Genomic DNA, 26,027 nt, shown 5'->3' on the forward strand with positions numbered 1-26,027 from the left:
TGATTGGGCTGATTAAATAATTGAGCCACGTTTGCTGTGAAAAGCATAAATTGATTGGTCCTCTTCGTACCCTTCTTTGATTGCAAGGTATTAACGTAATTACTCCATACAGATTTAGTATCCTGCAGAGAAGCATACGATTCAGTCAATGCTGCCTTTTTATTTTTGTTAAAAAAAACATGTTTAAACACATTGAAAATGTAACTACTTGGAAGCAAATTGCTGTACCAAGTTGACAGTAATTTAAAATAAAACAACAAAACAATGCATCAGTTAATACAAAAAATAAAATAAAAAATAAAATCAATGACTTATTACAGAAATGCTTGCATGGAATTGAAATGGCATAAGACCACACTATTAGCTACCAAAACAGAAGACAAATACATTGCAATATAAGAAAGACTGTCAAGTGCTGAGATAAATATATATATTTTTTCCATTTGTCCATTCAGAACAAGAAAATATAGGCTTCAGAGCACCTACTCTTGTGACTTTGTCCTTATAACATCTGTAAAAATATCAAGAAGAGTAAGTGGCAGGTCCTGACATTGTTTCATAATGTACACATACTGGGATCTATTGTACATCTGACAAAGACTGAGAGGTCACTATTTGTTACAAATAGTTATCAAAAGAAGCCTTTTTAAAATTTGTCATTTCTACAAGATGCTTCCACAAGAAAAGACAAAAATGTTTTTCCTGTCTCCAAAGCTTATTTCAGATTCATATATATATATAAAAAAAATAAAAATTGAAATTGAAATAAAAATTTAAAAAAACCACCACAACATATACACCAAGGGGGGGGGGGGGGGGGGGGGGGAACAGATTAAAATATAAAAGCATTCAAAATAAAAGCTGATAAACATTGAGCATTCTCACACTGCATCGCCATTTGAAACAGACTTTTTAAGCAGACATTTCCTTGACAACGGTGATCCCTCAGGTGTTCTGTGTGTCAGGAATATGATTTGCTAACATTTCCTAGATGTGGTTTTTTTTTAAAAAGGCAGAGGGGAACTGTGTTCAGAACAAAAGAAGAGAGGTTTCAGAAATAACTCAGGAACAGGTGCGGGGAAAAGGTGCCGGTCTGACAGACTGGGGCTGTGCTCTCGCAGAACGGTGGCAAGGTGACGTGTCGGGAACCAAAGACTCATTTCTTGTGTTGTTTGTGAGCATAGTGTTCATGTGAAGTCCCGTGTGATTGTCTTTACAATCCACCCTCTTTGTCTCTGTGGCTGCAGGTGTGAGAAAAACGGGCATCCCTCGGGGAGTAGGGGTGCTGGACGAGAGCGGGGTTTTGGGGTGTTGGCTGTAGGGTTTTGGGGGGTTGGCTGTAGGTTCTAGCAGGCTTCCATCTTTAAAAGGGGGCCCATGGCTGCTGCCTTCACTTTGCATGTGGAGAAAGAGTTTTGTTTCCCTCCTAAAAGAGAGACAGACAATCGTATCGCCGTTAATATCCAGAATCAGACGGACCCAGTCTGTTCCAAGTGCCACAGTGAAGTGGAAACCGTTAGGCACCACAAGATCACTTAACAGACACTTCCGAATTCTGTGCAGTCCACCCAAAACAGAGCAAACAGTTCAGTACGGCTGAAGGGAAAAGTAATAATCTAACAAAAAGGAACCACTCGAATTGCTCTTCTTACACACAGGAAACGCAGCCTGTGGCTCAATCCCCCTCACGGGCTATAGGGGGCAGCGCAGATGTGGTCTAACTCTCAAAGGTACCCGAGAGGAGAAGTGGTGTTCCACTAAAAGAGCACTCACAGGTGTGAACACAGCCGTGAGCCAGCACGTTTTGTAAGGCTTTAATCGAGGCTGAGAGAGAGCAGCACCAGGAAGAGACTCTCCACACAATGTTCATTTTCAACATCCAGCAAATGCAGATATACTACACGAATTCTCTGGTGATTCGACATGTAATAAAGACATTTAATTTTACCCAGATCTACACTATAGACTCTTTAGTTGATTGTCAAGGGGCTAACATGTTGAAATAAACTTTTACAAAACTTTTTTTTTAAAAATAAAGTTGACATTATTTTTGAAAAATCACCAAAGGCAGAAAAAGCCAACAAAATTGCAGGCGGTTGAACTGTAGAGTTCAGAAGAAAAAGTTTCACAAAGGTTATATATTATTTATTTTAAAAAAAACAGATTGCCTTAATGATCAGCTCTACACTGAGCGCAGTGTAAAAGGCTTCAGCTAATGAGCGGGGGCCACTTCTTTTAATGCTCTGGAAATGAAATGGAATACTTTAATACTTCATCAAAAGTGAGAGGGAGAGATGAAGACTGAGCCCATGAACCCGTCAGCCCGTCCTCACAATTCAGTGTGAAGAGAGGAGCGCGCGCAGCCTCACTCCGGAGTCCCGTCTGCTGGTCAGGGGGTCCGTTTGGAGGGGTCCGTTTGGAGGGGTCCGTTTGGAGAGGCCCGTGTTAAGACCCCCCGCCCCGTACCCCGGTATCCCCCCCCCCCCCACAGACAGCTTTACCACATGCGGATGAAAGAGACTGAGGGCTGGAGAGCCTTTCCCTGGGAGAGCTGACCCCGAGCTTGGGGGGGGGGACGGGGCAGGGCTGGGAGCGCTGGTGAGAGGGCCCTGTCGCTTTTATTTACCTCCTCCCCCCTGCCACCCCCCCCCTCCCCCCTTTCATCCCGCCGTTTCAAAGCCCCCGCCCCGAGCGGCTCTTCCTGGGGAGGTTTTCCCTTTCGGCCTCTGATGAAAAACAGCGGGCTTCCTGTCGGGGAAGAGGACCGGGGGGGTGGGGGGGGGGGGGAAGAGGGAGGGGGGGACCCCGGACCGGGCCTTCACACAGCCTCCCCGACACAAACGCCGGGATTCAAGAGCTGCCCCCCCCCCCCCACTAGCGCTGAGGAATGCGAGCGGGACGCGCAGGAAATGAAGCGCTGCTCTGTTCCCGGGGCAGCCCTGCCCCAGCGTGGGCAGCGGGGCCGCTTTGAAGTGCGGGAGGTTAAGATAACTGGCCCCGGCCTCACGTCTCCCAAACGCGGCCTTCACCCCGCGGCCCCCCCCCCGCCCCCGAATCAAAGCGCCGCCAGAGCTGCGGCTTCCCACCTGCCCCCCCTCCCCACGCCTCCCACCCCCCCCCACCAGGACTCCCAATCTGCCCCCGTGCCCCCGACTCCGACCCCACCCCCGCCCCTTTTCCTCCCTCTCAGACTCCCACACTCTCCGGCTTGGCTCTCCCTCTTCAATGGCAAACAAAGCTTTCAATGGGGGCAATTTGCCACACGTGGGCAAACATTGAAGGGCAACAAAAAATGAACTGAACTGGCTGTTGAATCTAAACAATTAATATATTCAAGACTGCTGTTTTCATGCATCAAATACTATTTTAATTCCAGAGTTTCTAATCCAAAATTAAATGTGTTAAAATAACTTAAAATATTAGAATTGTACAAAAGTGGCTCACAAGCGAGCTGTAGTTCTAAAGAAAGCGATCACTGTAAGAAAGTCATTTGTCTAAATCTAATGGTGTGTATATGCCAGTGTTGAATGGCCAAATGTCACCATATCAGAGCAATTATTATTGTACAAAAGTTTAAATGTTACCTACTCACAGTGCAATAAAATTTGCAACTTGAATAAGCAATATTAGCATGAAAATTTTCCTTAATATTTCCACAAACAAACATCATTTGATTTGCAGAAATGCAATTATTCCGGTAGTTCGCTGAGTAAGGTCTGTGCAGGTGTATCCAGTCTTCCCGTAACGTGGGCCTTCTGCAAGGTGCGAGTCTGAGGATACCCCTGAAATAACATCACAGCGACATTCTCACACGAAAATAGGCTCCAGCAGACGACACACAAAGGACGAGCAAACAACAAAACCAGGAAGACGCTGGGGCAGCTGGGTAATTATTCTGGTGGCACGTCAGCCTCACAGAGTCCGCTACACCTCTACCCTGACAAAACAAACGCCCCAAGCATGTCCAGAACAAAACCTGCTTCTCCAGTGAAACTGTCTGCATGGCGTGCCCCTCCTCATACAGAAACAAATCTGGGGATTAACTCCAGTGAACATCTGTGGATTCAATGTCTCTCCACATGCATCCACCCCTCCCCACATACAGGACAGAGGATTTTAAGTATTTTTTAGTATCTTTGTCGATGTGTTCCACTCGCCACACAGAGTGAGAGTGACACAGGAAGATGAGCACTAGCTAGTTCGATTAACTACAGTCATGAATGCCGCGTGTATCTAGAGAGTAACAACTTTTTTTTTTAATGGGGCACAGTTTAAAACCACAAATAAAAATATGCCTTGATCCTCAGCGTCACTATGAATCACTGAAACCATAGAGAGTGTTTTTTGAGTTCTGATTAAAACAGGAGGACACGTGCGGTTTCTAGTCCTGCAAAACCGGCCTCCATCATCAGCGTTTCTGTGACAGGCAACGCAGCTGAAGAGCACTTTGCCCCAGAATTCCTACATCGCGGCCAAATCACGGCACACAATCGTGCCGCCCTGCCAACTCGAGGTCACTCGACGGCAGCTTCCAGAACGATCCGCTGTATGGCCGACGAACACAGCGTGGCGAACACTCATGCCACACCAAGGGTATAGGCGCAAGCGAGAGGCTTCAGAGCAAAATTTAGGATTAACGGTTCATTACCCCTTTGCAAAAATAGCAGGTCTCTTACCGCATTTGTGGAAAATGTTTTAAATAAACATATTAAATGGAGTTCCCTGAGCTCTCTGGAGACAATGAAACGGTCATGTGTTAAAGGTGGCCTGAGGGGGAAAAGGCAGGGAAATTCAGAAACCAGAAACGACAGAGGGATGAAGAAGAAGAAAAAAAAAAGAGAGAGAAAATCTACCCAGGGCCGGAGGCTAAAGAACCTAAACATGGTGGCATACGATCGGGAGGGGGGAATGAGAGAGGAGGGGTCTATGAGCCAGTCACATCAGGATCCGCTCCCCAAACCGCAAGCCTGCACTGGAGAGGCTGGGGAACTGCCCACATCTGAGGTGTGAGGCGTCATGGAGGGCGGGGTGGCGGGTGGGGGGGGGGGGGGGGGGGTTCAGGAGGTTTGGGGGGAGGAGCTGGAAGCTGGACTCCGGCCCAGCACTGCCTGCCCCCCCCCCCCACCCCCACCCCCATCAAAGAAAGCGGCGACTGACTGCTCACTCTGCTGCGGTCGCGGTTTCAAAGGCGGGACCGCCACTCGAGCTCCGCGAGGCCGGGGGGGTGGGGGGGGGGGGGTGCGGGCCGGAGGGGGCCGGGGGGGCAGGGGGTGGGGGTGCGGGCGGGAGGGAGCAGGAGGGGGGTGGGGGTGCGGCTGGGAGGGACGGTCAGACCGCATTTGAGGCTTTGGGAAGAGACCTCCCACACCTTTCCGCCACTCCCTACACCCCCCCCCCAATCCCTCCTGAACGCCTCGGCATGGGGGAGGAGAGCCCCCCCTCAGTCTGTGCTAGCAGGCTCTGAGTGAGCTTGGGGGGGGGGGGGGGGGGGTGGCACTGTGCTTCATACACTTTCTTACACTCGCAGTATGCCACTTAACGCCCACGACAAAAAAACAGTGGGCTTCTGTTCGCCAACACCATGCTGTACATTCAGACATTCAGAAAAAAACCCCAGAATACTACAGGTCAGAAATCAAGTGAGCAGCAGCCAGCTCTCCTTACGGTACAGTTTCCCTTCCTGAGTCCTTAAGGTACAGTTTCAAACTGAAGGTGGACCGCAGACTGTGAGTAGTGTGGCTCAGTGCTCGGGCTGGGGGGGGGGGGGGGGGGGTGGGGGGATTCTCCCACACAAGGAGGGATTTGTTTCTCCTGCCACCCCATCAAAGTCTGACAGCCGAATTCTGCACGCACACATCACAGACCCCCCCGAGGCCGGTTACGAGCCAGCGCCAGAGAGTTCCTGCAAGAACAGCAATTTCTCTTTCTCTCCAAAAAAAAAAAAACACACGGGCATTTTTCCACTATTATACCCCTGCTAGTGATGTATTCTTTGAATAGAATTTGTCGGAACAAACAGGAATAACACAAAGCCTAATACATCCACGTAGGATCTTCAAAGGATGCGCTTGCTTGGCGGTGCGGGGCTCAAAACAAAACAGAAACTCGGAGGAACAAAGGCGGGCTGGGCCAGTCACAATGCCCGCGTTTAAAAGCGCAGACCCAGGGGGAACATGGGCCACCTCAGGTCAGCCAGATCCGCAGCACTCCACCAACCAACACCTGGGACAATGACGCCTGTCATAATCCACCCAGACAACCGAATGCATTATTTCACCAATAAACCATCTACCTTTTAGCACGACCACTTCCACTGGCAGAATAAGGCACAATCACAAAATGTGTGCATCACGAGGATGTGTGTGTGTGTGTGTGTGTGTATGTGTCCTCACCAGGTAGCAAAAACGTGTGTGTGTGTGTGTTGTGGAGATAAACATCTCGGTCTTAAAATCAAAAGGTTTCTTCAGACAAAATAATCAGGAACAGACAGTGAGGAAGCCGGGAGGGGGGTGGGGTCAGAGAGGAAGCACAGAAACTAAATAAACCTTTATTTCCCCCCAAAAAAAATTCAAAGCGACTTATTTGGCGAAGGAGAAACCTAACACACCCGCACAAACACAGCGAGCAAGCTGTGTGCCAGGGATCACAGGTAGCGGGGAGGAAGACGTTATTTTACAGTCAACCGGTTTTCATACGAACAAAGAAATAAGAACGCAGCCCCGCTGCGCAGCTGACGCACATCAAAGAGGCCTCCGCCGCCCCGCCCACTCCGGCACCCCCACCCAGCGCCCCCCGCCCACCCCCCCGCCCGCTCCCAAAACATCGGCGAGCACGGCGGAGCGTGGCAGAGCTTAAAAACCGCGGCAGGCAGCGGGGCGATCCCACACCTCACACCGAAATCGATACGCAGCAATGAGGAGCAGGACTGCACTGCATTAAAAAGGCACTGGCGTCAGTGACGAGGTTTCATCTTCAGGGACCGAGCACCACCTCCACTGCTATGCTGGGCTAATGTAGTCATCCTCCACTGCTATGCTGGGTTAATGTAGTCATCCTCCACTGCTATGCTGGGTTAATGTAGTCATCCTCCACTGCTATGCTGGGCTAATGTAGTCATCCTCCACTGCTATGCTGGGTTAATGTAGTCATCCTCCACTGCTATGCTGGGTTAATGTAGTCATCCTCTACTGCTATGCTGGGTTAATGTAGTCATCCTCCACTGCTATGCTGGGTTAATGTAGTCATCCTCCACTGCTATGCTGGGTTAATGTAGTCATCCTCCACTGCTATGCTGGGTTAATGTAGTCATCCTCCACTGCTATGCTGGGTTAATGTAGTCATCCTCCACTGCTATGCTGGGTTAATGTAGTCATCCTCCACTGCTATGCTGGGTTAATGTAGTCATCCTCCACTGCTATGCTGGGCTAATGTAGTCATCCTCCACTGCTATGCTGGGCTAATGTAGTCATCCTCCGCTGCTATGCTGGGTTAATGTAGTCATCCTCCACTGCTATGCTGGGTTAATGTAGTCATCCTCCACTGCTATGCTGGGTTAATGTAGTCATCCTCCACTGCTATGCTGGGTTAATGTAGTCATCCTCCACTGCTATGCTGGGTTAATGTAGTCATCCTCCACTGCTATGCTGGGTTAATGTAGTCATCCTCCACTGCTATGCTGGGTTAATGTAGTCATAGATTCAGTTCGCACTGAAATTGAAAAGGCATCAAAAAAACAACTAGCATAAGAAGCTTATGATAGTGTAAAGTGCAGTGAGCTTCACAAGCAGACATGTGCCACAGTTGTTTATGGTCATAAATGTCAGGTGCCAGTTCACTAAAGGTGCCCAGTATGGCATATCAAAATGTACCAAAAACAGTAAAAATGGAGTCAGAGACGCAATATCGAGGCTAAAGAAAAATCAACCAATAAGTTCATTTAGGACTGTTCTCTGGAGCGCAAGCTAAGCTAAGCTCAATCCAGCTCATGGGATATGCATAAATTGAGTGCGTTTAAATTGCTCCGGTGCTCTCGGTATTATGCATATTAGTTTAAGGTTGTCAAAATGAATCAGCGCGAGTGGCAGTCCAAACCCGACTGGGGTACTCGCTAATTATCGCATGAGTTCAGTTCATTGTGCTTCTGCTCGCCTGTGCAGAGATTCACAGCATCTCAGCAGTCTGGCTCCCAAAAACTCAACTTCCCACAACAGAACACTCTTATTTTATAATCATGTGAGCAAATTATTAGCATTTTATTTCTATAAAATGTGTGCTGTTATGACACACTTGCTGGAGGTATTATGGTTGGGAGTTCTCCTACCTAGATACTATAATATGGATTCTGTCCCATTACCAATAAAGTACCAAGCCAAGTGTATGAATGTTTTCTATTTCCATGTACAGAGAGAAAACAGCTGAACCTATTATATTGTGGACAGCTCAACTACGTATATTGCATGAAAAAATTAATCCCGATACAGCGATGAACACTGGTGGGATGAAATCATTCCCATTCAAACACTGTTTTAATATATTTAGAATTAGCTGGAAATCCAGCAAAATTATTTATGTTCTTAAAAACTAAATGAATGGCATACGCCTGTGGGCAGTGGTCCCATATTGCAGATGCATTTAAAGAAGATCAGAAGGAGCATCGCATTACTCTGCTATAAATATTCATAAAAAATGACCTTAATAAGGTGGTTCTACTGCACAGTAGATAAGTGATGTCAGAAATGAGCATTCATTTGTTTTCAGATATGTTAATAAAAAATGTCTAATTAACGAGTATGTTTTCTTAACACAGATTGGCTCTTGCCTTTCATTGGCTTATTCCAATTAACTTTTCGCTGAGTATACCGCTTTCAATAATAAAGCTGATTGGGACAGATGTTATTCTTTTACAAGCAGGCTGGGTCTGACATCACTGGGTGGCACAAGACTCTAAGCTGTTTGAGCTGAACAACAGATTGGAAGGCTGGGCCCAATCAATAATTCAGCAGATTATTTCAGTCTAAATTGTATGTAAACATTAAGGGTCGCTGAGGAATCCCAGCTCAGCACCTGGCTGCGATACATTTAACAAATAGAAAAATCAAAACATACACACACACGCGCACGCGCACACGCACACGCACACGCACACGCAATTCTGGCATTATACGGCTTATCAATACATTCTTTTAAATGCCTGTTTTAAAGAGAGAATTTTTAGATGCTGTTGGATAAAAAGCTTTTGGCACAAGGACATCCAAATATTGACTGCTTGTCGGAGGGGAATCTCCACCAGTTTATCTGCTCACAGTAAATCTGCTCGTAGTAAAATTACATATTTAGTGTTTGAAAACCAGCGCTGATTTTTGCTCTGCTGCCGAGAGGTCTTTCACAGCTCTGCGGACGTTCTTTTGGCCCACGGCTTCGTGCGCAGAAACGCGGCTAAAAACACAAACCCTGGCAGTGAAACACACGGGCCCTGCTACGGCATACACCACATGTGCCGGCCATATGGGCTCCCCCACATCCACAGTGACCTTGAGCAGAAAGCTGCTCTGGAACGGGACAGAATCGAGCTGCACGTCGGGCGCTAGGAGTGGAAAAGATTTACAGTGTACTACGCTGTGCATGCGGGTTCTCTCACTCACCTGAGCTGTACCTGAGTCAGCAGGTGGGAGAGGAAAATGTGCTCAGCCTCACAATTAAATTAGAAATGAATTTTAAGTAAAGATTCTGCTGTTTGGTACTGGCAGAGTTGTGTGTGTCATTCTGGTCCATAACTCAAAATGAGGAAGAAAGAATCTCTGGGAAGAAAGGGACCCGTCCCGCAGAAAGCAGGTCGGCACAAAGACGGCAGTGTGTAGAAATTAAACGAAGACCAAACGCCAACTAATAAAAAAAACATTTTTACAGAAAAAAAAAACATTATTCGTGTTTCCTGCATACTCCTAAAGAATTATATTTTTTAAAACATTGGTATTAAGGTGCCCAGTGCATCAAAAATACAATTGAAAAAGGCCACCTTAAGCATTTTTTTAAATGAAAAGGAAGACCGTTAGGATTAGTCTGTAAGCGAAATGTTTTATCATTTTAGCATGGTGCGATCATTTTCATCAGTCATGACTACAAGTGCATAAGGGGGACAGACGTTCTCTTACCATTGGTCAGATGTATGCAGTTTTCATTCTCTGGCCTGTACCTGTAGAAGATTTCAGGTTTTATTTTTTATTTTATTTTTTGCACAGTAAAATATTGGGTCTCCAATCCTGTGTACACGTGGCCAAACTTCCTTAGTGATTATTTAAAATGCCCTCTGTCCAGTAATGTCCGACCTTTGACCTCCGACCTCTTCACAGACTAATCCCGAAGTCAGGGTGTGAAGGATGGGGGGGGGTCTAAGTACCGGCACGATGGGCACCTTGTATATTTGGGACAAGCCTGTACTTCTGTCCCACTGTATAAGGCATATCAATAAGGTTTTTCCTGTGGCAATACAATTCAAATATCTCCCTGTAGCAGTGAGGAAATTATCCAGAGAGTAGCCGGTCAGATTAAAGCTCAATTCTCATTTGCAGTGACTCAGAGTGGGCGGAGAAGGCAGGGACCCATGTAGCCAATCAGACGTGAGGGAATGATTGAGTCTGTTGAGGCAGGTGGCGTAAGAGGTGTGGTTTACCTGGGGCAGGTTCCTGGATCTTCTCCCTCTTCCGCTTCTTCTTCTTTCCCTGTAAAATATCCAGGGGAACACTTAAAGTGTGGCTCCAGCACCCATATTCACTGGACCACCACCGTCCTCCTCCCACCTGACGCCATGTTGACCCAACCCCCCCCGGACACCTCGAGACTCCACCCCCTCCTGTCTGTCCCCCAGCCCGACTGAATTCAGCTGCCAATGCCCCCCCTCCTTTCCTCCCTCACAGAAACGGAAAATACTGCAATATACTCACATAACTTTTATATTATCAATATCAAAAAATATATATGGTATATGCTGCAACATGTCAGGAATAATTTGTACAATTTGCCATATATTGCCATTTTATATATTGCAGTATGTAATTTGAAAATACATTGCAGTAAAGTCAAAGCATCATTAAATTTGAAATATATGCCCAATATATTGCAGTATATTCCAAGGGCTCTTCCGGGGAAGCCTGCAGGTAAAAACGAGGACGTTCGAGCCACAAGGAAGACGTTTCCACATAACACTAGGGATTGGCGATGTCAGCGTTTTTGTTCGTGCTGCCAGGGAGCAGTCTGATTTAATCACACACTTAGCTCGCTGTGATCTCCAGGAAACTGGCATTGGCAATGATAGGACGGCACAAAGACGTTTTAGCTAAATGTGAAGTGCGAGTTGGCATCGTGCTGTAAAGTCTGATAATCCACTTATTCACAAGGTAATCTCTGCTACTGCACCAGCAGGCTTCAGACAGCGACCGTTAGTCAACGGTCAAAGTCAAAGAATCGCAGTGTACAGCACTATTATGGAAAGTGCCGTGATGTAGGTAAAGCACCTTATCAAGTATAGTCTTGTAATGTTTATTATGTTTTAGCAGTCAGAGAAAACGCAGTCAAAGCCGTTAATGCTTTCTGTTCACCTTCCACATTTGAATAATCTCGAAACTCTGCTTTGAAGTTACAGTACACAGCCTGAGGCTGACACTGTGATTTTCACATTTGAATAAATGGAATTCGGAAACGGGTAAAAATAATGGTATACACTGCCAGTTTCAGAGTTTCATTTGTTGGAAATTCCGGGTGATTGCCACTGCCTTAAAAAGGTAAATTTCCTAAAAACTACACAAGTCTGAAAACAGGGATGTGCTGAGTCTGTAAAATATTACATCCGTAAAATAACCCTAAAACCTTTACATAACCGTACCCTCTCTACCATAACCCTACCCTCGCTAATATAGCCCTACCCTCGCTAATATAGCCCTACCCTCTCTAACACAGCCCTACCCTCAGGTGAGCACATTGGCAGGTGAAATTCAGGAGGAGAGGAAGGTGGGAGGTGTCCGAGCGGAAGAGGGCAAAACATGGCCGCCCACCATCTCCAGCGGTGCAGTGAATATGAGTGCTGGAGCCACACTTTTAACAACGTCAGCCAGCCACCCATCCACACACACGCACGCACGCACGCACCCCCCGCCCCCCCCAACACATGCACGCACGCGCACGCACATTATATACAAGCCACACTTTCTTGGGAGACCTATATTCAGAGCTTAGTCTAATTTGTTACTCAGTAATGACAGGCAAAATGGATGCATTTCCTTTTTATTTAAGGGCTATAATTTACATTTAGTTTAGTTAATACAGTCATCAAATTAAGAGGACTATCAGGGGTAAGGGGGGGGGGGGGGTGTCTTCAGGAGGGAGGGGCCTAAGCAGATAGAGGCCTGCCCGGGAGGGGGCCTTCAAAATATTACTCAGAGGGAGGAGTCTTAGGGGAGGGGCCTAACAGGGAAGAGGCGAGGCCTGTACAGGAAGTGCTGAAGGGGAGGGGGTATTTCAGATACTACTTCACATTCACACAGTGCAGGTACACCTGCCTGCTGCCGGCCCGTTCTGTGGGTACTTACATAATTGTCCCTGGCGGACCAGCCCGGGTATAGCTGCATGTGGAGCTGCCGTTCCTTGCGGGCTAATTCATAATACTTAGCCTGCTCCTCGCGAGAGAGCGCGTGCCACTGTTTCATACATGAGAAAGATAGCGGTTAGACACCGGCTCACAGTTTCCAGTTCTGTCCAGAACAGAAGCCTGCTAGCGCATACAACTGCTATACTGTATATGAGTGCTATTTGAATAGAGCTGTCCCGAATGAATCTGAGATTAATGCAGTAAAGGCTCTGTCCAACCCCTGTTCCTGGAGACAGTAGATCTCCAGGAACAGGGTTGTGCAGCCCTACTCTAGCTGTTGAATGAGGTGTGCTTTGTTAGGGTTGGAGTGAAAGCCTCCAGGGCAGTAGATCTCCAGGAACAGGGTTGGGCAATGAGCTGTGCTTTGTTAGGGTTGGAGTGAAGGCCTCCAGGGCAGTAAATCTCCAGGAACAGGGTTGGGCAGCCCTACTCTAGCTGTTGAATGAAAACCTACAGTGCATTTATATATCTCCAGGAACAGGGTTTGGCAGCCCTGCTCAATGAGCTGTGCTTTGTTAGGGCTGGAGTGAAAACCCCACAGGATGGTGGTAGATCTCCAGGAGCAGGGTTGGGCCGCCCCGCTCTAGATAAACATGGCGGTAAGGTGAGGTGCAGGTGTGCGGCGGGGACACTCACCCTCCGCCCCAGGATCTGGTTGATGGCGGCGCTCTCCTTCAGCGTGCACTCCGCCACCACGTTGGCCCGCATCTCCTTCATGTAGAGCATGAAGGCGTTGAGCGGCTTCTTGATGTGAGGCCTCTTGGGCTCCTGCTCCTTCCTCTGCTCGTGGTGAGGTTTCCTGCGAAGCGCAGTCACAGGGGGGGAAGGGACGTGAGTGGCGCGCCAAGGAGCCAATGGCAAAACAGTGGGACTGGAAGGGGCGGGGCTAGGCGGGGAGGGGCGGAGCCTAATGCACCCGGCAACGGTTGCATTGTGACATGTGAGAGCGAAGACTTGGGGTAACTCTTCGTCCAATCAGAGCACAGTATGAGCTCCTCATTTACACATGTCTTTGCACTGATTTTTCAGGGGGAAATTTGGCAGTAGTAAGACTTCACCATTAAATGCGGCTGGCTCAAGTACTTAAAGAAGAGAGACAGCTACATTTACTGACTTACAGCCTACTGTGCAGTGAAAGGATCTCTGGATAGATATACATCTACTGCTGCACAGCGAGCCTCAGGAGATCACAGTCATCTGCTCTTATTAGCAGCTCTGAACAGTTCAGCATTTCTGGGGTCTTGTCAACAGAATTAAAGTAAAAAATGTAAAAGTTCACGGCTCTTGCAGACAAAGGCGTAGTGAAATGAAAAGTTATGCCCATATGTAAAAGTTATGCCCATATGTAAAAGTGATGCCCATATGTAAAACACCAGGAGGGGGGGCCTATCCATGCACTATGAACAATGCCTTGACAGAACGAGCAGCCCAGCAGTCCTGCTCTGTCTCTTTAATACATTTCCCATTGATTTACTTCATCTGAGAAAATACCAGATTGCCGTTAACTTTCTTATGAACCTTTCACATGAAGCTGAAAACTTGAAAACAAACAGATGCTTAACTGGCGGAAACGTGGCGGAAACGGGGCAGAACGGGGCAGGACGGGGCAGGACGGGGCAGGACGGGGCAGGACGGGGCAGGACGGGGCAGGACGGGGCAGCAGTCTTACATGTGCATGAGGTCACTGTCGTGGTGGGGCTCGTGTTTGACCTGGGGGTTGACGATGGCGGGGTGGGGGATTCCTGTGGCGTGGGGTCCGGGGGGTCCCGGCACCATGTGGGGCGAAAACCTGAAAAGGACGGGGAAAAAAATCACAAACACGGTTTGTTTAGTGGCCCCCCCCCCCCCCAGTCCCTCATTCCCTGGCGAAAACAGCTGGAACTGTTACTGCAGTGCAGCGAAGAGAAGCCCAGGTCAGAGTCGACCGCGAGGGGACACCAGCGGTGAGAAGCGTGGAGAGAGGACCGTTCTCCCACCACAGAAACGCCGCGCATGCTGCTGCAGCTCGGACAGGGAGTACGCTTCAAAGTGCTGTCTGCACACCTGAGGAGCGTCTCTGCAGCTGCTAACAAACGGAGCATGAAAGCCAAGAACCTAGAGAAAAACCTCATTACTTTCACTAATCAACGCTCAGCAGAAACTTTATTACTTTCGCTTCAGAACAACCAATTAGCCAAAGGAATAAAGTTTTTCTGTTTTGCAAGTAAGCAGCGTTGCAGCAGATCTTTCTTTGAATATATTAGACTTGAACGGTTAACTTGACCACAAAATAAGCACATCCATTACTACGCTGGAGGATGCTGACCTGGATTTGTTATTTGGATGTAGAGAGTGCGTGACCAGCCCCTCATTTACACAAGGCCACCCTCAGCCGAGCCATCCTACCAGCCCATTTCACTCCTCTAGGGGCGGAGTTCATAGAGTGCTAATGCCATTGAGTTATCACCCACAACACAGCCATGCAGGTTACAGAAATCCAGATCTCTCTCGCTCTTTCACTCTCATACAATATTCTCTCTTCTCATTCACTTGTCCCACTATCCCTCCCTCCAATATAAACAGCTCTTTTGCATAAAATAGTTTAAAAAATGGTTATCCACTTCATTCCCTCTTGACTTGAATCTCTTTTTCCAACTTTTTTTTCCGTCATACAGTGAATAATTTTTTGTTGAGAAAATTCATTGATTACCCAATAATTCAAACACAGACAAGCGAAGCACAACGCGAAAATCTGAAGAGGAAGGTAGAGGTGGTCACATGTAAGCACCCAAATCCCTCCCTGCTGGACAGACCTACGACCCAGGCCTAGCAGAAGCTCCCCAACAGTCAAGCACAGGTGGTGGGCGGAGCCAGGGCAGAAAGGGGGCGGGGTTTGGGGTGGGCTGAACGGGGGGAAAGCTTGTTCCCCTCAGCCAGCCGGACCTGGCCAACCTACCTGGATATGTGGCTGTCGCCTGGGTGAGGGGTAGAGAAGGGGTCCCTAAATCCACCCGAGGTGGGGTACATAGGCTGACCCTGCCTGAGCGTCCGGAGAAAAACAACAGGGTGAACACCAGCGCCCCGCGCCCCCCACGAACCCCTCATTAACACACGGATCTGCCCACCCAACAACACCGCCGACGGCATCCACCACGCCAACTGCCCCAACCCGGGAGCGCCTCCACCAGTGCTCGATTTCGAAAAGCGTGGAAGACACCGGAGCGTAATTTACAAACTCGACTATGCTTTTGGAAATCAAAAAAACAGAGAAATACTACCATCAGTGCCCTTGACTGGGGCTAGTGAGAGAGCACCAGGAAAAAACATGTCACTTTTCAGATTAAGAGGGCTTTTGAACGGCCTTTTGTGCCTTAAGATTGGGGAAGCACTGGCTGGGTGCTTTCACCACATTCTACTGCCCCATGGGCGGTGGACTAACACGGGGGGTTACCGGGGCAAAACTCAAAACTTACCATCCCAAGGGCGGGGTCACCTGTCCGACTCCTCCAGGAGAGAGGGAGTAGAAATTGGGAATATCAGGGCCGGGATGGTGTCTCTGCATGCCTGGGTGAAGACACAGACACACATCAAAGCTCCGATGGGCTGCTTTGATTTTTAAACCTTCACCACAAGGAGCGTAAACATCCCCGTCTTAAGAGCGCCAGGAGAAAACGTTCATAAGTGTCACAGTTTCACATCCGTCACGTCAACGTCTGCTCAAGATTTCAGCGTTATGAGTAATACAGGGATATTCTACGGACCGCAGTGCTGAGTTTGACCTTTTCTCTCTGCTGAGCCCCCACGTATCAAAGTGCGCTTCGGGCATGTTCAGTTACCGTGAATCTCCACCAACGCCTGCCGAACAGGCCGAGGAGTTCTCCATCACCGTTAGAATAAAAACAACCTAACCCTTCATGAGAAAAGCACGGCAGGTAGCATAGCATTTAATCAGTCTGGCGACAGAGCAGCTCACCCTTTCATACAGCCACATACTGTATGTGCCACCGTGGGGACACCTTTATTTCCGCTTATCTTCTCACAATCTGGAGATCGGCAAGATGTGACCGAATGAGAGTGAAATCACACTAAGCATGCCAGTGCTCCAAGCAGTGCTATCAGTTTGGGTGTATGCGTATCGGTTTCTAAACAGAACCAATGTTCTTAGAGGGGTATTGCTGGTGGCCTTGAGTTGCACTGCTTAAAAATGGCCTCTGTAGCAGATGATGTATGAGCGGTACGGTTTGTACAGAACGGAGACAGACAGCAGTGAACAGAGGCAGGGGAAGAGACCTCTGCATGTAAAATGGCTGAAAGCAGAGTATTACTACCGGAACATTTACAAGCGGACCCTCCCCACCCCCAAACCCCCTAACCCTAACCCACCCCCAAAGTCCACGGACAGTTTGAAAATCGCTGGCGAAGCAGATGGCTGGTTAATTAAGAGCGGTGTCCTGGTCCGGTAAAGCCCGGCGTCCTGGTCCGGTAAAGCCCGGTGTCCTGGTCCGGTAAAGCCCGGTGTCCTGGTCCGGTAATGACCGGTGTCCTGGTCCGGTAATGACTGGCATCCTGGTCCGGTACAGCCCGGTGTCCTGGTCCGGTACAGCCCGGTGTCCTGGTCCGGTAAAGCCCGCTCTGTGTGCGATGATCCATTCGGCTTGCGACTGACTGTCACTTTGGGGTTTTTTTTGAGGGGTTTTCTTTTTTAGTTAATCTCTTCATTAAGACCATTCCTCTGGGCTTCGAGGTCCAGAGCACTCAGCTTGTTTGGGACGTTTATCGGCAAAAAAAGGGAGGCCTCGAGTGAATGGATCTGTCAGCTTTGCTCACCCCCCCCCCCCCCCCCCCCCACCACCACCACCACCACCACCCCACCCTCCCCTCCCACCCCACCCCTCCCACCACCACCACCACCACCCCACCCTCCCCTCCCACCACAAAGCCGTACAGCCACACAAAAAAAAAAAGTAACTGCCTTGAGATTAACACCAAATCATAATCCCAAACAGATTCAAGACCCCCTCCCTCCCCATCGCGCCCCGCCCCCCTTCCCTTTCAGACTCGACTCAAAGGCCTTAGCCCCAGAGGAGCGGCGTGCCGAGGGTCTTAATGTGCAAAGCCGCTGTAGCGGGCCGGGATTCCTCTGTGCAGCGCTAACCCCCGTCCGCTAATCCGCGCTCGGTGGCGCTCTCTCCGCGGGGCTGAACGGAGGGAAAAGCGCCTCAGCGTCGCCGCGGTGACACTGTGTCACTCACCCCCCCCAGACTCCCATCGGCGACCTTCCAGAGCACGCGTGGAGTAAGTAAAGGACATCGGGAACGCTGCTCAAATACAGCAGCCATTCACAGCTGTGACACGGAGCCCAGCGCTCAGGGGGCGGAGAAACGCGCATCTCCCGCCAATCACGTGACAGGAAAAACAACCGGGCCGGCGTCACAATCAAAATCAAACAGTACCGAATTTTCAAACAATATCCCAGCGCTTTGGGACCTGAAGATCAATTTCTCTATTATTTTATTCAGCTCCGCTATGAAGGCAATCAATATAACGCCTCTGGTTCTACACCCATCTATAAAACCGCGCCATGGAAAACATAATTTTATATAATCATTTTACACAATTATTTGTTCATAATTTGATTCGCTAGTTCTCCGGTGTAGGAAGATCGCATGAGTCAGAGGTCTTGATCAGCCATTACATAAGTGTGTCACATGATCAGGACAGCTCCATCAACACGTACATGCTGAGGAGTGAATTTAATTGACATACGTCACACATCTGAGCTGTCCTCTGTGGTCTCTTAAACAGGAAGTCTCTGTGGTCATGCCCCTTAAAAACAGGAAGTCTATCAACCTGCTGGGCCTGCTTGAGGCAAAGCTCGAGGGAACGGTGAGATATTGTGATGGCTTCTCAAGTCAACGCAGAGGCTTTTCACGAACATTAACTGCAGACACACACATATGTTATTTACATAAATATAAATACAGATTCCAGAAATATCTGACATAAGCTCAATTGCTGCAGGCATACACCTGACACTTCGTGGGTATTTGTAGGAATCAGACGAAGGTAATGCTCTTTCTGCATTAACCAATTGAAGAATTATTTTTTTGTAAGTCAATGTTTTCGAACTCCATTGCTTAGCATTGCTCAGCACTAGAATGTTCTTATCACATCACACATTTGTGATCAAGCCAAACCAAAAGAGATGACCTTTGACCTGTGTACCTCCTTCCGCCTACCTATGAACAAATCCTCTGCATAAACACACAGTTTACAAGAAAGCCAAACCTTTCCAAAGTGAGTCTGCTTTCATAATGGTCCAGAAGTGTCAAGATAATCCATCAAAAGTTGTCTGGACCATCAGATAGAGCAGCCATGTCCCTCCGCACACTGTAAGCACAACACGCATTGCCTGAACGAGCCCAGTGGTTTCTGGGTAATATCTAAGAAAACCCTAATGTCTGCCTGGAACTGCAGGGCCTAGTGGGGACATTTCCATCCCAACTGAACTCTACAGCAGCACAGCCACATCCTGCCGGGTTTCCCCCGTGCTCAGGAGTCTGCGTGCTGCGGTGCAGTCTGCAGGAAAGGGCGCATACGGGTCTCTGATCACAGGCGTGAACCGCTGCCAAACTCCCCCGTGCCAAAAAAAAAAAAAAACAGCCCCCCTTTGGCTCCCGTCCCTCCGATACCAGCCGAAGCGTACCCGGACGGCTCGGGCGCGAGTCTGATTTCGAGCTGTTAACCACAGACACGGTTCTCTGAAGGTGAGGCTGGCTTCCTGAAGAGGTGTGACAAGTCAGTACAGTGGAAAAACTGAAAAAAAAAAAAAACTTTAACAAAAAGCCTTAAAATGCACGTCTCTGAACCGTCCAGCTTAACTTCCGCATGCAACAGTGCTGTCCGTTTGTCAACGCAGTTGTCCTTGTAGATGTTATCACAATGCTATGAGGTGTGAGGAGCAGCATCTCGTCTAAAACCCTGAACTAAGAAAGTGAGCTCATTTCCCCTGCGCACGCTGTATGCATACAAGGAAACACCCTAAAAAAATTATTTTTATTTTGTTTGTTCAAGTTACATTTGAAGTAAAATGCCGTGTACCTTGCTTGCCGTTGAGGTCCTGGGTGTGGTGTCCAGGGTGGGGTCCGGGTGCGAAGTGTTCATCGCTGTACGTGATTAGGGGGGTGAGCGGGTGTACTGCATGGGATGGCTGAACCACAGGCACCTTGTTGGACTGAAAGACAAAAAGGAGGGGGGGGGGGGGGGGGGGTCAACAGTGGAACAACACCAAGATTAAACGCTGCTCATTTTATTTATTGCTCTGCATATCACACCGATACAGTGAAAGCGTCAAACGCTTCCTTTCGTGGCCAGAAGATGCACTTCCAGACACACGTTTACAAATTCACCCTAAAGTGAAGGCATGTCATTTTTTTTTCCACCTGAAAGACTTCATTCGGTGGCGAGCTGAAGGTGGTACACCAAGGCAGCTCTGTGCGTGGGGTATAAATCTATAAATATGACAGTAACCTTGCCCTGGACCACAAGATTTAGTTTAGGCATGATCCAGAATAATCCCTCCATTGCCGCTGGAGCCGTTTGAGAAAGAGAAATAAAAGCAGTGGGACAGAGGGACAGACCACAGGCAAGGCCTTGGTCCTGTGGGTCAGAGAGGCCAATTAGCGGGCAAATTTTGGAGTCAACCTTCATCACTACACAAGTTTATGCAGTGATCGTCAGCTGTGGAACTAAGCAGGGTTAAAATATCAGAGCTAGCCTGGCCTTATGAGAGAGAGAGAGCAAAAGAGAGAGAGAGAGAGAGAGAGAGAGAGAGTGTGTGTGTGTGTGCGTGTGCGTGTGTGTGCGCGTGTGTGAGTGTGTGTGTGTGACAGTGTGTGTGTGTGAGTGAGTGTGTGTTAGATCTCAGGTACCTCCACGCTGAGATACCTGAGAGATGTGTAGGCAGCCTGAGGGCCTAAGAGCACAGATTTACACCTCTCTGACTCATCCTGTCTGTGTGATTACTAAGAGATCATTAAACAAGCTCAATTCATTCAGCAGACAGATTTTCTTTCACCGTTCTCCCTGATAGGTCACGAGTTGACTCCACAAAGGAGAAACGCTCCCGACTCAGACAGCAAAGGAACAAAGAACTGCTGATCAGTTATAAATAAAGTTTCTCTCATTCAAACAAGCTCAATAGAGCAGCCACTGTCATTAAGCATCACCCCAGAAGAGTATACACATCAAAAAAAAAAAAAAAAAAACTAAAGCAACCTCGTATGGACAGGAGATGGACTTCAGCCAAACCACAGTCTTCTCACCACATTTTTTTTTAAACGGCTAACCCTGCATTACCTGGGTCACATCAACAACGAGCGAGTCTGCAATGCCCCAGAACTGCAAAAACACACTGGGCAGGCGGCGTGAGACTCTCCCAAGAGAAACCACATGGCGTTAACGGCGGGTTCCAATGGAAAATATATTCAAATTAAGGCGCAACGCACCGTACAAAAATTATTTTTTACCTGCACTTATCTGTCAAGGTTTCATAATAGCACCCTCATGACGTCCATTTATTTATTTATTTATTTTTTGTTGGGGGGCAAGAACACTTTTTTGATCAATCTCAGCAGAATATGCTGAGCGAATGACTACTACGCGGACAAAACTTTCCTGCTTACATCAGGCATTTATAGCACACATCAAAGTTCCATTCGAATAACGGTACATGAGAAATGCTTATGACTGGGAGCAGATAAAGCTCTGTCAAGGAATGATCAAAGTTATCATAACGAATTTGACAGAAAACTGAAATTAATAATCTGTAGGCTATTGTCATCCCTGTAAATACACGACACTCATTGTGGCAAGAAGAAAAAAAAACAAACCATTGCCTAGTAAGCATAATGCCTCATTTTATTTTATTTTTTTTAAATCTGGGGAACTAGGTCAGATGGAGACCTGTGCTAGACGCTTAATTAAAAACTAAAATGGCCGTGATTAGTCTCATCGGGCCTTAAGAGGACGTATCGGCGGCTAAGTTCCCGCTAGAGCCTGACCCGCGCGCGCAGCCGGCCCAGCTCCGCCCAGCTCCGTCCGAGCAGCCGCGACTCCGGCTGGCTGAACGATAGCATCCCCGCGCTCCTCGCTCAATTTTACGCCTTTCACTTCAGATTCGCTTTCCTGTGGGAAGGAGATAAGAACCCCGGGGATTTTAATTTAAGCTGCAGTCTTGTCTTTGACTGGGGGGTGGGGGGTGGGGGGGGGGTGGAGGAAAGGGGTGCTGGAGAGCGGGTTCTGGCTCCAAACGTCGCACATGCAAATGATCCCAAGCGTCGTGCCAGCCGTCAGCCGAGCCTGAATAAAACACATCTCACGCACGCACGCACGCACGCACACACACACACACACACACACACACGCGGAAATAAAGACAAACCCATCCCACTGTTCAGACATCCTACAGGCCCTGCCATTGCGGCCCAATACCCCACGCCCCCCCCGCCCCCCATCCCAGGCACCCCAAGTGTACCAGCGGAAGAGCAGAAACAGTCAGGCGGGTACTGACCCCCCCCAGTGGCTGCGTTTTCGCGGCTCTGCGCGGCGCCATTTTGAGGGGGACCCCTCTTTTGTGCTGCGCGGTCGCGGCTGTCAAACCCCATTTTTCTCCACTTCTTAATAAACGCCATCGCGTCGCGCCGAAGAAAATCAACCGGCAAAAGCCCGCGCCCTCCCGTGACCAATAGAGCGCTTATAACAGAGAACGGTCCCAAATGCGCCCCCCCCCCCCCCGGTCACCCTCCCCTCGACCCCGCCCCGCCCATTAGCGGACTTTACCGGCACAGAGGAAGGAGGCGGGCCTTGTTTTCAGATCAATACGTCAGCTTCACCCCCTCCCCCCCACCCCATTACCACAGAGTCGGGCTCTTACTGCAGGGTACTTTGCTGTCACCAACTGTGTTCTCAGAATTTTTCTTTTCAAACGAGAATTATTAATATGGTGAATGGCAACATCGAATGATCAATAAATGCACTTTTCACAACTTGTACATTACTATTTTAGTAGAGACGTCAGTGGGTGTTAACACCTGACAGAGCACAGTATGTACTTTGTACATAATATTGTATCTCTATTCAGAGACACAGAGACACAATATGTTTCATATTTATTCTGATTGCAACACTGCAAGTGATTTAAGACCAGCCTCTCCAACCCCAGTAATTACCCATTTAACACCGCCAGTTTGTGTTTACGGTGCACTCCAAGCTGTAAAACAAAGACCGTTCACCCTTTGCCGTGTAATTACCAGGTCCCCGCAGAAAGCATTTCACCCCGCCCCCTCCCCCTCTCCTTCTGGGAAGAGGTGATCCATCGAACCGCCCCCCCCCCCCCCCCCCCAATCCATCATCACAGGAAGGCCCGGGCCAGAACTTTCCGAGCAACCCCACACGGACACCCCCAGCCTGATGTGAACCAGATGGGACTGGTGTGGTAGCCCACCGGTCGCAAAGCTGACCAGCGATGTACTGGCGTCATCACAGGACGCTAGCCCCGGGCTGCTTGAAGGGCTAGTCCAAATGTCAGGGCACCCAGGGCACCCAACCCCCCCCCACAGGACTATGATGAGTCACCAGGAATCCCCCACCCCCACCCCCACCCCCCCCCCCCCCCCCATTTGGAGAATAGTACTTGCAAGGAAAAAATCCAGAGGAAATTATGTCTTATAACTACACGTGTCTTCTTTGTATCAATCTGAAACTACACTCTTCCTTCTCCACCCCTCCTCCTTTCCATCTCTACTGCTCTGGATTTACGACATTCGGGCAGCCATTGTTTGAGTTTTTCACAAAAGAATTGTGAGCTCCTGCGTTCAGAAATGAAAAGCCGGGGCTGCTGAACATGATATGACAACTTGTTTGTAAAACTACTGGAAAAAAATAAAAACATTCAAGATAACGAGAAAGCAACTGAGAAGGATCTGAAGATGCACAAGGCTTCTCCCTGAAGTGTAGCCCCTTTTAAAGAGAAACATCGCATTAAAAACGTGCTTCAGTGGACTGTCGGATAGTATACCGACAGCCAGAAAAGAACGCATTTCTAGGCAGGGCCATAAAGACAGGGTCCACCCCCTCACTGGCCGGGCACCCAAACTGGAGGTCTCTGTTATTGTCAGGGACAGAATAATAGGCTTAGGTTCCCCTATTCATATTTCCAGAGAGGCGGTGGCAGGGAATGAAAAGAAATGTTCCGTTTCATATTTTCTAACTGGGCTGGGCCCGAGCCTTTCTCCGCGGCTCAGATGCGCTTTCAAAAAGAAATTCATTGTGCAGAACCCGCGCTGGCAAACCCGCCGGGCGGGAAACTCCGCCTGGCGGGACAAAGCGCCGTTTGAGCCCGGGCCAGCGCGGAGACGGGCGCTCACAAGCCCCGGACTGTTCCCCCGAGTGTCCGAGGAGCCCCCCGCGGGACCACCGCCGAAGCGTCTGAGGAGCCCCCCGCAGGACCACCGCCGAAGCGTCTGAGGAGCCCCCCGCAGGACCACCGCCGAAGCGTCTGAGGAGCCCCCCGCAGGACCACCGCCGAAGCGTCTGAGGAGCCCCCCGCAGGACCACCGCCGAAGCTCGCACGGGGATCTCCAGACGGGGTTTCGTTCTCGACCGCAGGATTTACACACACACGCACGATTATTCACCGTCTGAGGCAAATTATTTTTAGGATGCAGGGTCGATGTTTTCCGTCCTTGGCATTGGAACGGCGTGGGCGTGCCCGGCGGGGGCGTGCCCGGCTCGGAGCGGGCGCAGCGAGCGGGAGAGGGCACCGACTCCTTAAGAGAGGGAATCACCAGAGCTAAACCTGCTTATCTGATCTAGAGCCAGCGCACGAGACTGCGTCTGCGGCGGCCAATCAACTGCACACGAGCTACAGGAGAGAACGGGAGCCACCGAATGGCACTGCAATCCCAGACAACCTTTCCCACAATGCCCTCCGATCGCTTTCGACTCTCCCCCTCCCATTACGCTACAGTCAATTATCATACTTTGCAGAGAGGGAAATGGAAAGAAGGATTTTAATAATAATTACTTCCCACTTTGATGATTTATATGCAATGAGGACTCCTCTTGCCCGTGGCTGCAATCAAGCCAGCGTTAAATCACGTGACGCGCTCTGCGAACAGATTGGGAGATGGAGAAAAGCAGCAGGTACCTCTCCGGGTATGGGTAAACAAGTCCAACCTCTGGACTGTGTGTGCCCTCTGATGGTCATACACGCGCATGAAAATCGCACAGTCAAGATGCCGTTAACCTCCAGTCACTGTAGTCTCATTACAATTGATGCCTCTCATTCACCCATTCACACACACACTCACACACCAACGGTGAAAGGCTGCCATGCAAGGTACCAATCAGCTCGTTGGGAGCAATTAGGGGTTAGGTGTCAAATAAACAGGATATCCAGACAGAACTGTGAGAGACGGAGAGACACTTTTCTTGGCTCCAGCATTAGTCAAGTGTGGGTTCGCGAGGGCTAGAAACTCAAACATAGAGATCTAGTAAGTGCTGGCGTCCTTTTGCTTCAAGAGTTCAGGCTGTTTTTTTTGTTTTTTTTAAAGAAAAGGCGAGTAAAGCAAGGGAAAGGAGAGACGGCTCTTCCATGAGTACATGCAGCACACAGCCTTACACGAGTACACGCGCCCCGCAGTGCATCAGATGGAGAGAGAGATAGAGAGCGGGGCCCGCTGATGGTTATCAGGTCAGGCTTCCGCGAGGCCTTACACCTCCAGCAGAAAGCGTTGTCGGAAAGGGGCGGGGCCAGGCGTTCTGTCGTTACCCGTCTGCTGTGATCAGACACCACCCCCGACCACAATGGAAAAACAAAAATAAAACCACCAGAGACGATGACCTTTGTGAAGGATGGTTTCGCACTCTGACATTTCTGCCTTGTTTGACCTGTATCGCCCCCCCCCCCCCCCATCACCCCCTCCACCCACAGAAGTTACACTGTACACCCTTATCTGGGCCCCACACCTAAAGCACACACAGCACGTTAGTATTTTCACATACACAGACATACGCACACACATGAGTGAAGATGACAATCAAACATTTCAGACAACCAGACAAAGACAAACAAAAAAAATTTGCGTGACTAACAACTTGAAATATTGTTTTCGCAATTACAAAAAGTAGCGGGGAGAAGTTATGACCACGCCCCCGTTCTCCATTGAAGGGTGAACGGCGAACGGTAGAGCGCGCACACAAAGGCACGAAAGGACGCGCCGTCCGGACCGCACCCTGCCGCCAAGCTCGCCGCACACACGGGACCAGGTGTGCTTCTCAGAACAGGATGAATGTGCGGGGTTCTGAGCACAAAGGGGACTTGCTTCAGCGCTTCCGGGCCGCTGTT

General features: G+C 49.1%; 1 protein-coding gene across 5 annotated transcripts in view; it reads right to left on the reverse strand.

Annotated features, from left to right (window-relative positions):
* Positions 1–822: 822 nt before the first annotated feature.
* LOC118232500 (lymphoid enhancer-binding factor 1-like) overlaps positions 823–26,027 on the reverse strand; it is a 44,640-nt gene continuing 19,435 nt past the window's right edge. Inside the window, exons 4-12 of one of the 5 annotated variants that reach the window (XM_035427545.1) lie at positions 19,721–19,853; positions 16,093–16,183; positions 15,576–15,659; positions 14,310–14,429; positions 13,277–13,439; positions 12,582–12,689; positions 10,670–10,709; positions 10,152–10,192; positions 823–1,426 (exon numbers count right to left, since the gene is read on the reverse strand). In XM_035427545.1, coding sequence (XP_035283436.1) covers positions 10,158–10,192; positions 10,670–10,709; positions 12,582–12,689; positions 13,277–13,439; positions 14,310–14,429; positions 15,576–15,659; positions 16,093–16,183; positions 19,721–19,853 — 774 coding nt within the window. In that variant the 3' untranslated portion in view covers positions 823–1,426; positions 10,152–10,157. Of the gene's footprint in view, positions 1,427–10,151; positions 10,193–10,669; positions 10,719–12,581; positions 12,690–13,276; positions 13,440–14,309; positions 14,430–15,575; positions 15,660–16,092; positions 16,184–19,720; positions 19,854–26,027 lie in introns of all 5 variants that reach the window. The other 4 variants (XM_035427544.1, XM_035427543.1, XM_035427546.1 and 1 more) reach the window with 4 other exon arrangements.

This window comes from Anguilla anguilla, chromosome 7 (assembly GCF_013347855.1).
Source record: "Anguilla anguilla isolate fAngAng1 chromosome 7, fAngAng1.pri, whole genome shotgun sequence".
Taxonomy (NCBI): domain Eukaryota; kingdom Metazoa; phylum Chordata; class Actinopteri; order Anguilliformes; family Anguillidae; genus Anguilla; species Anguilla anguilla.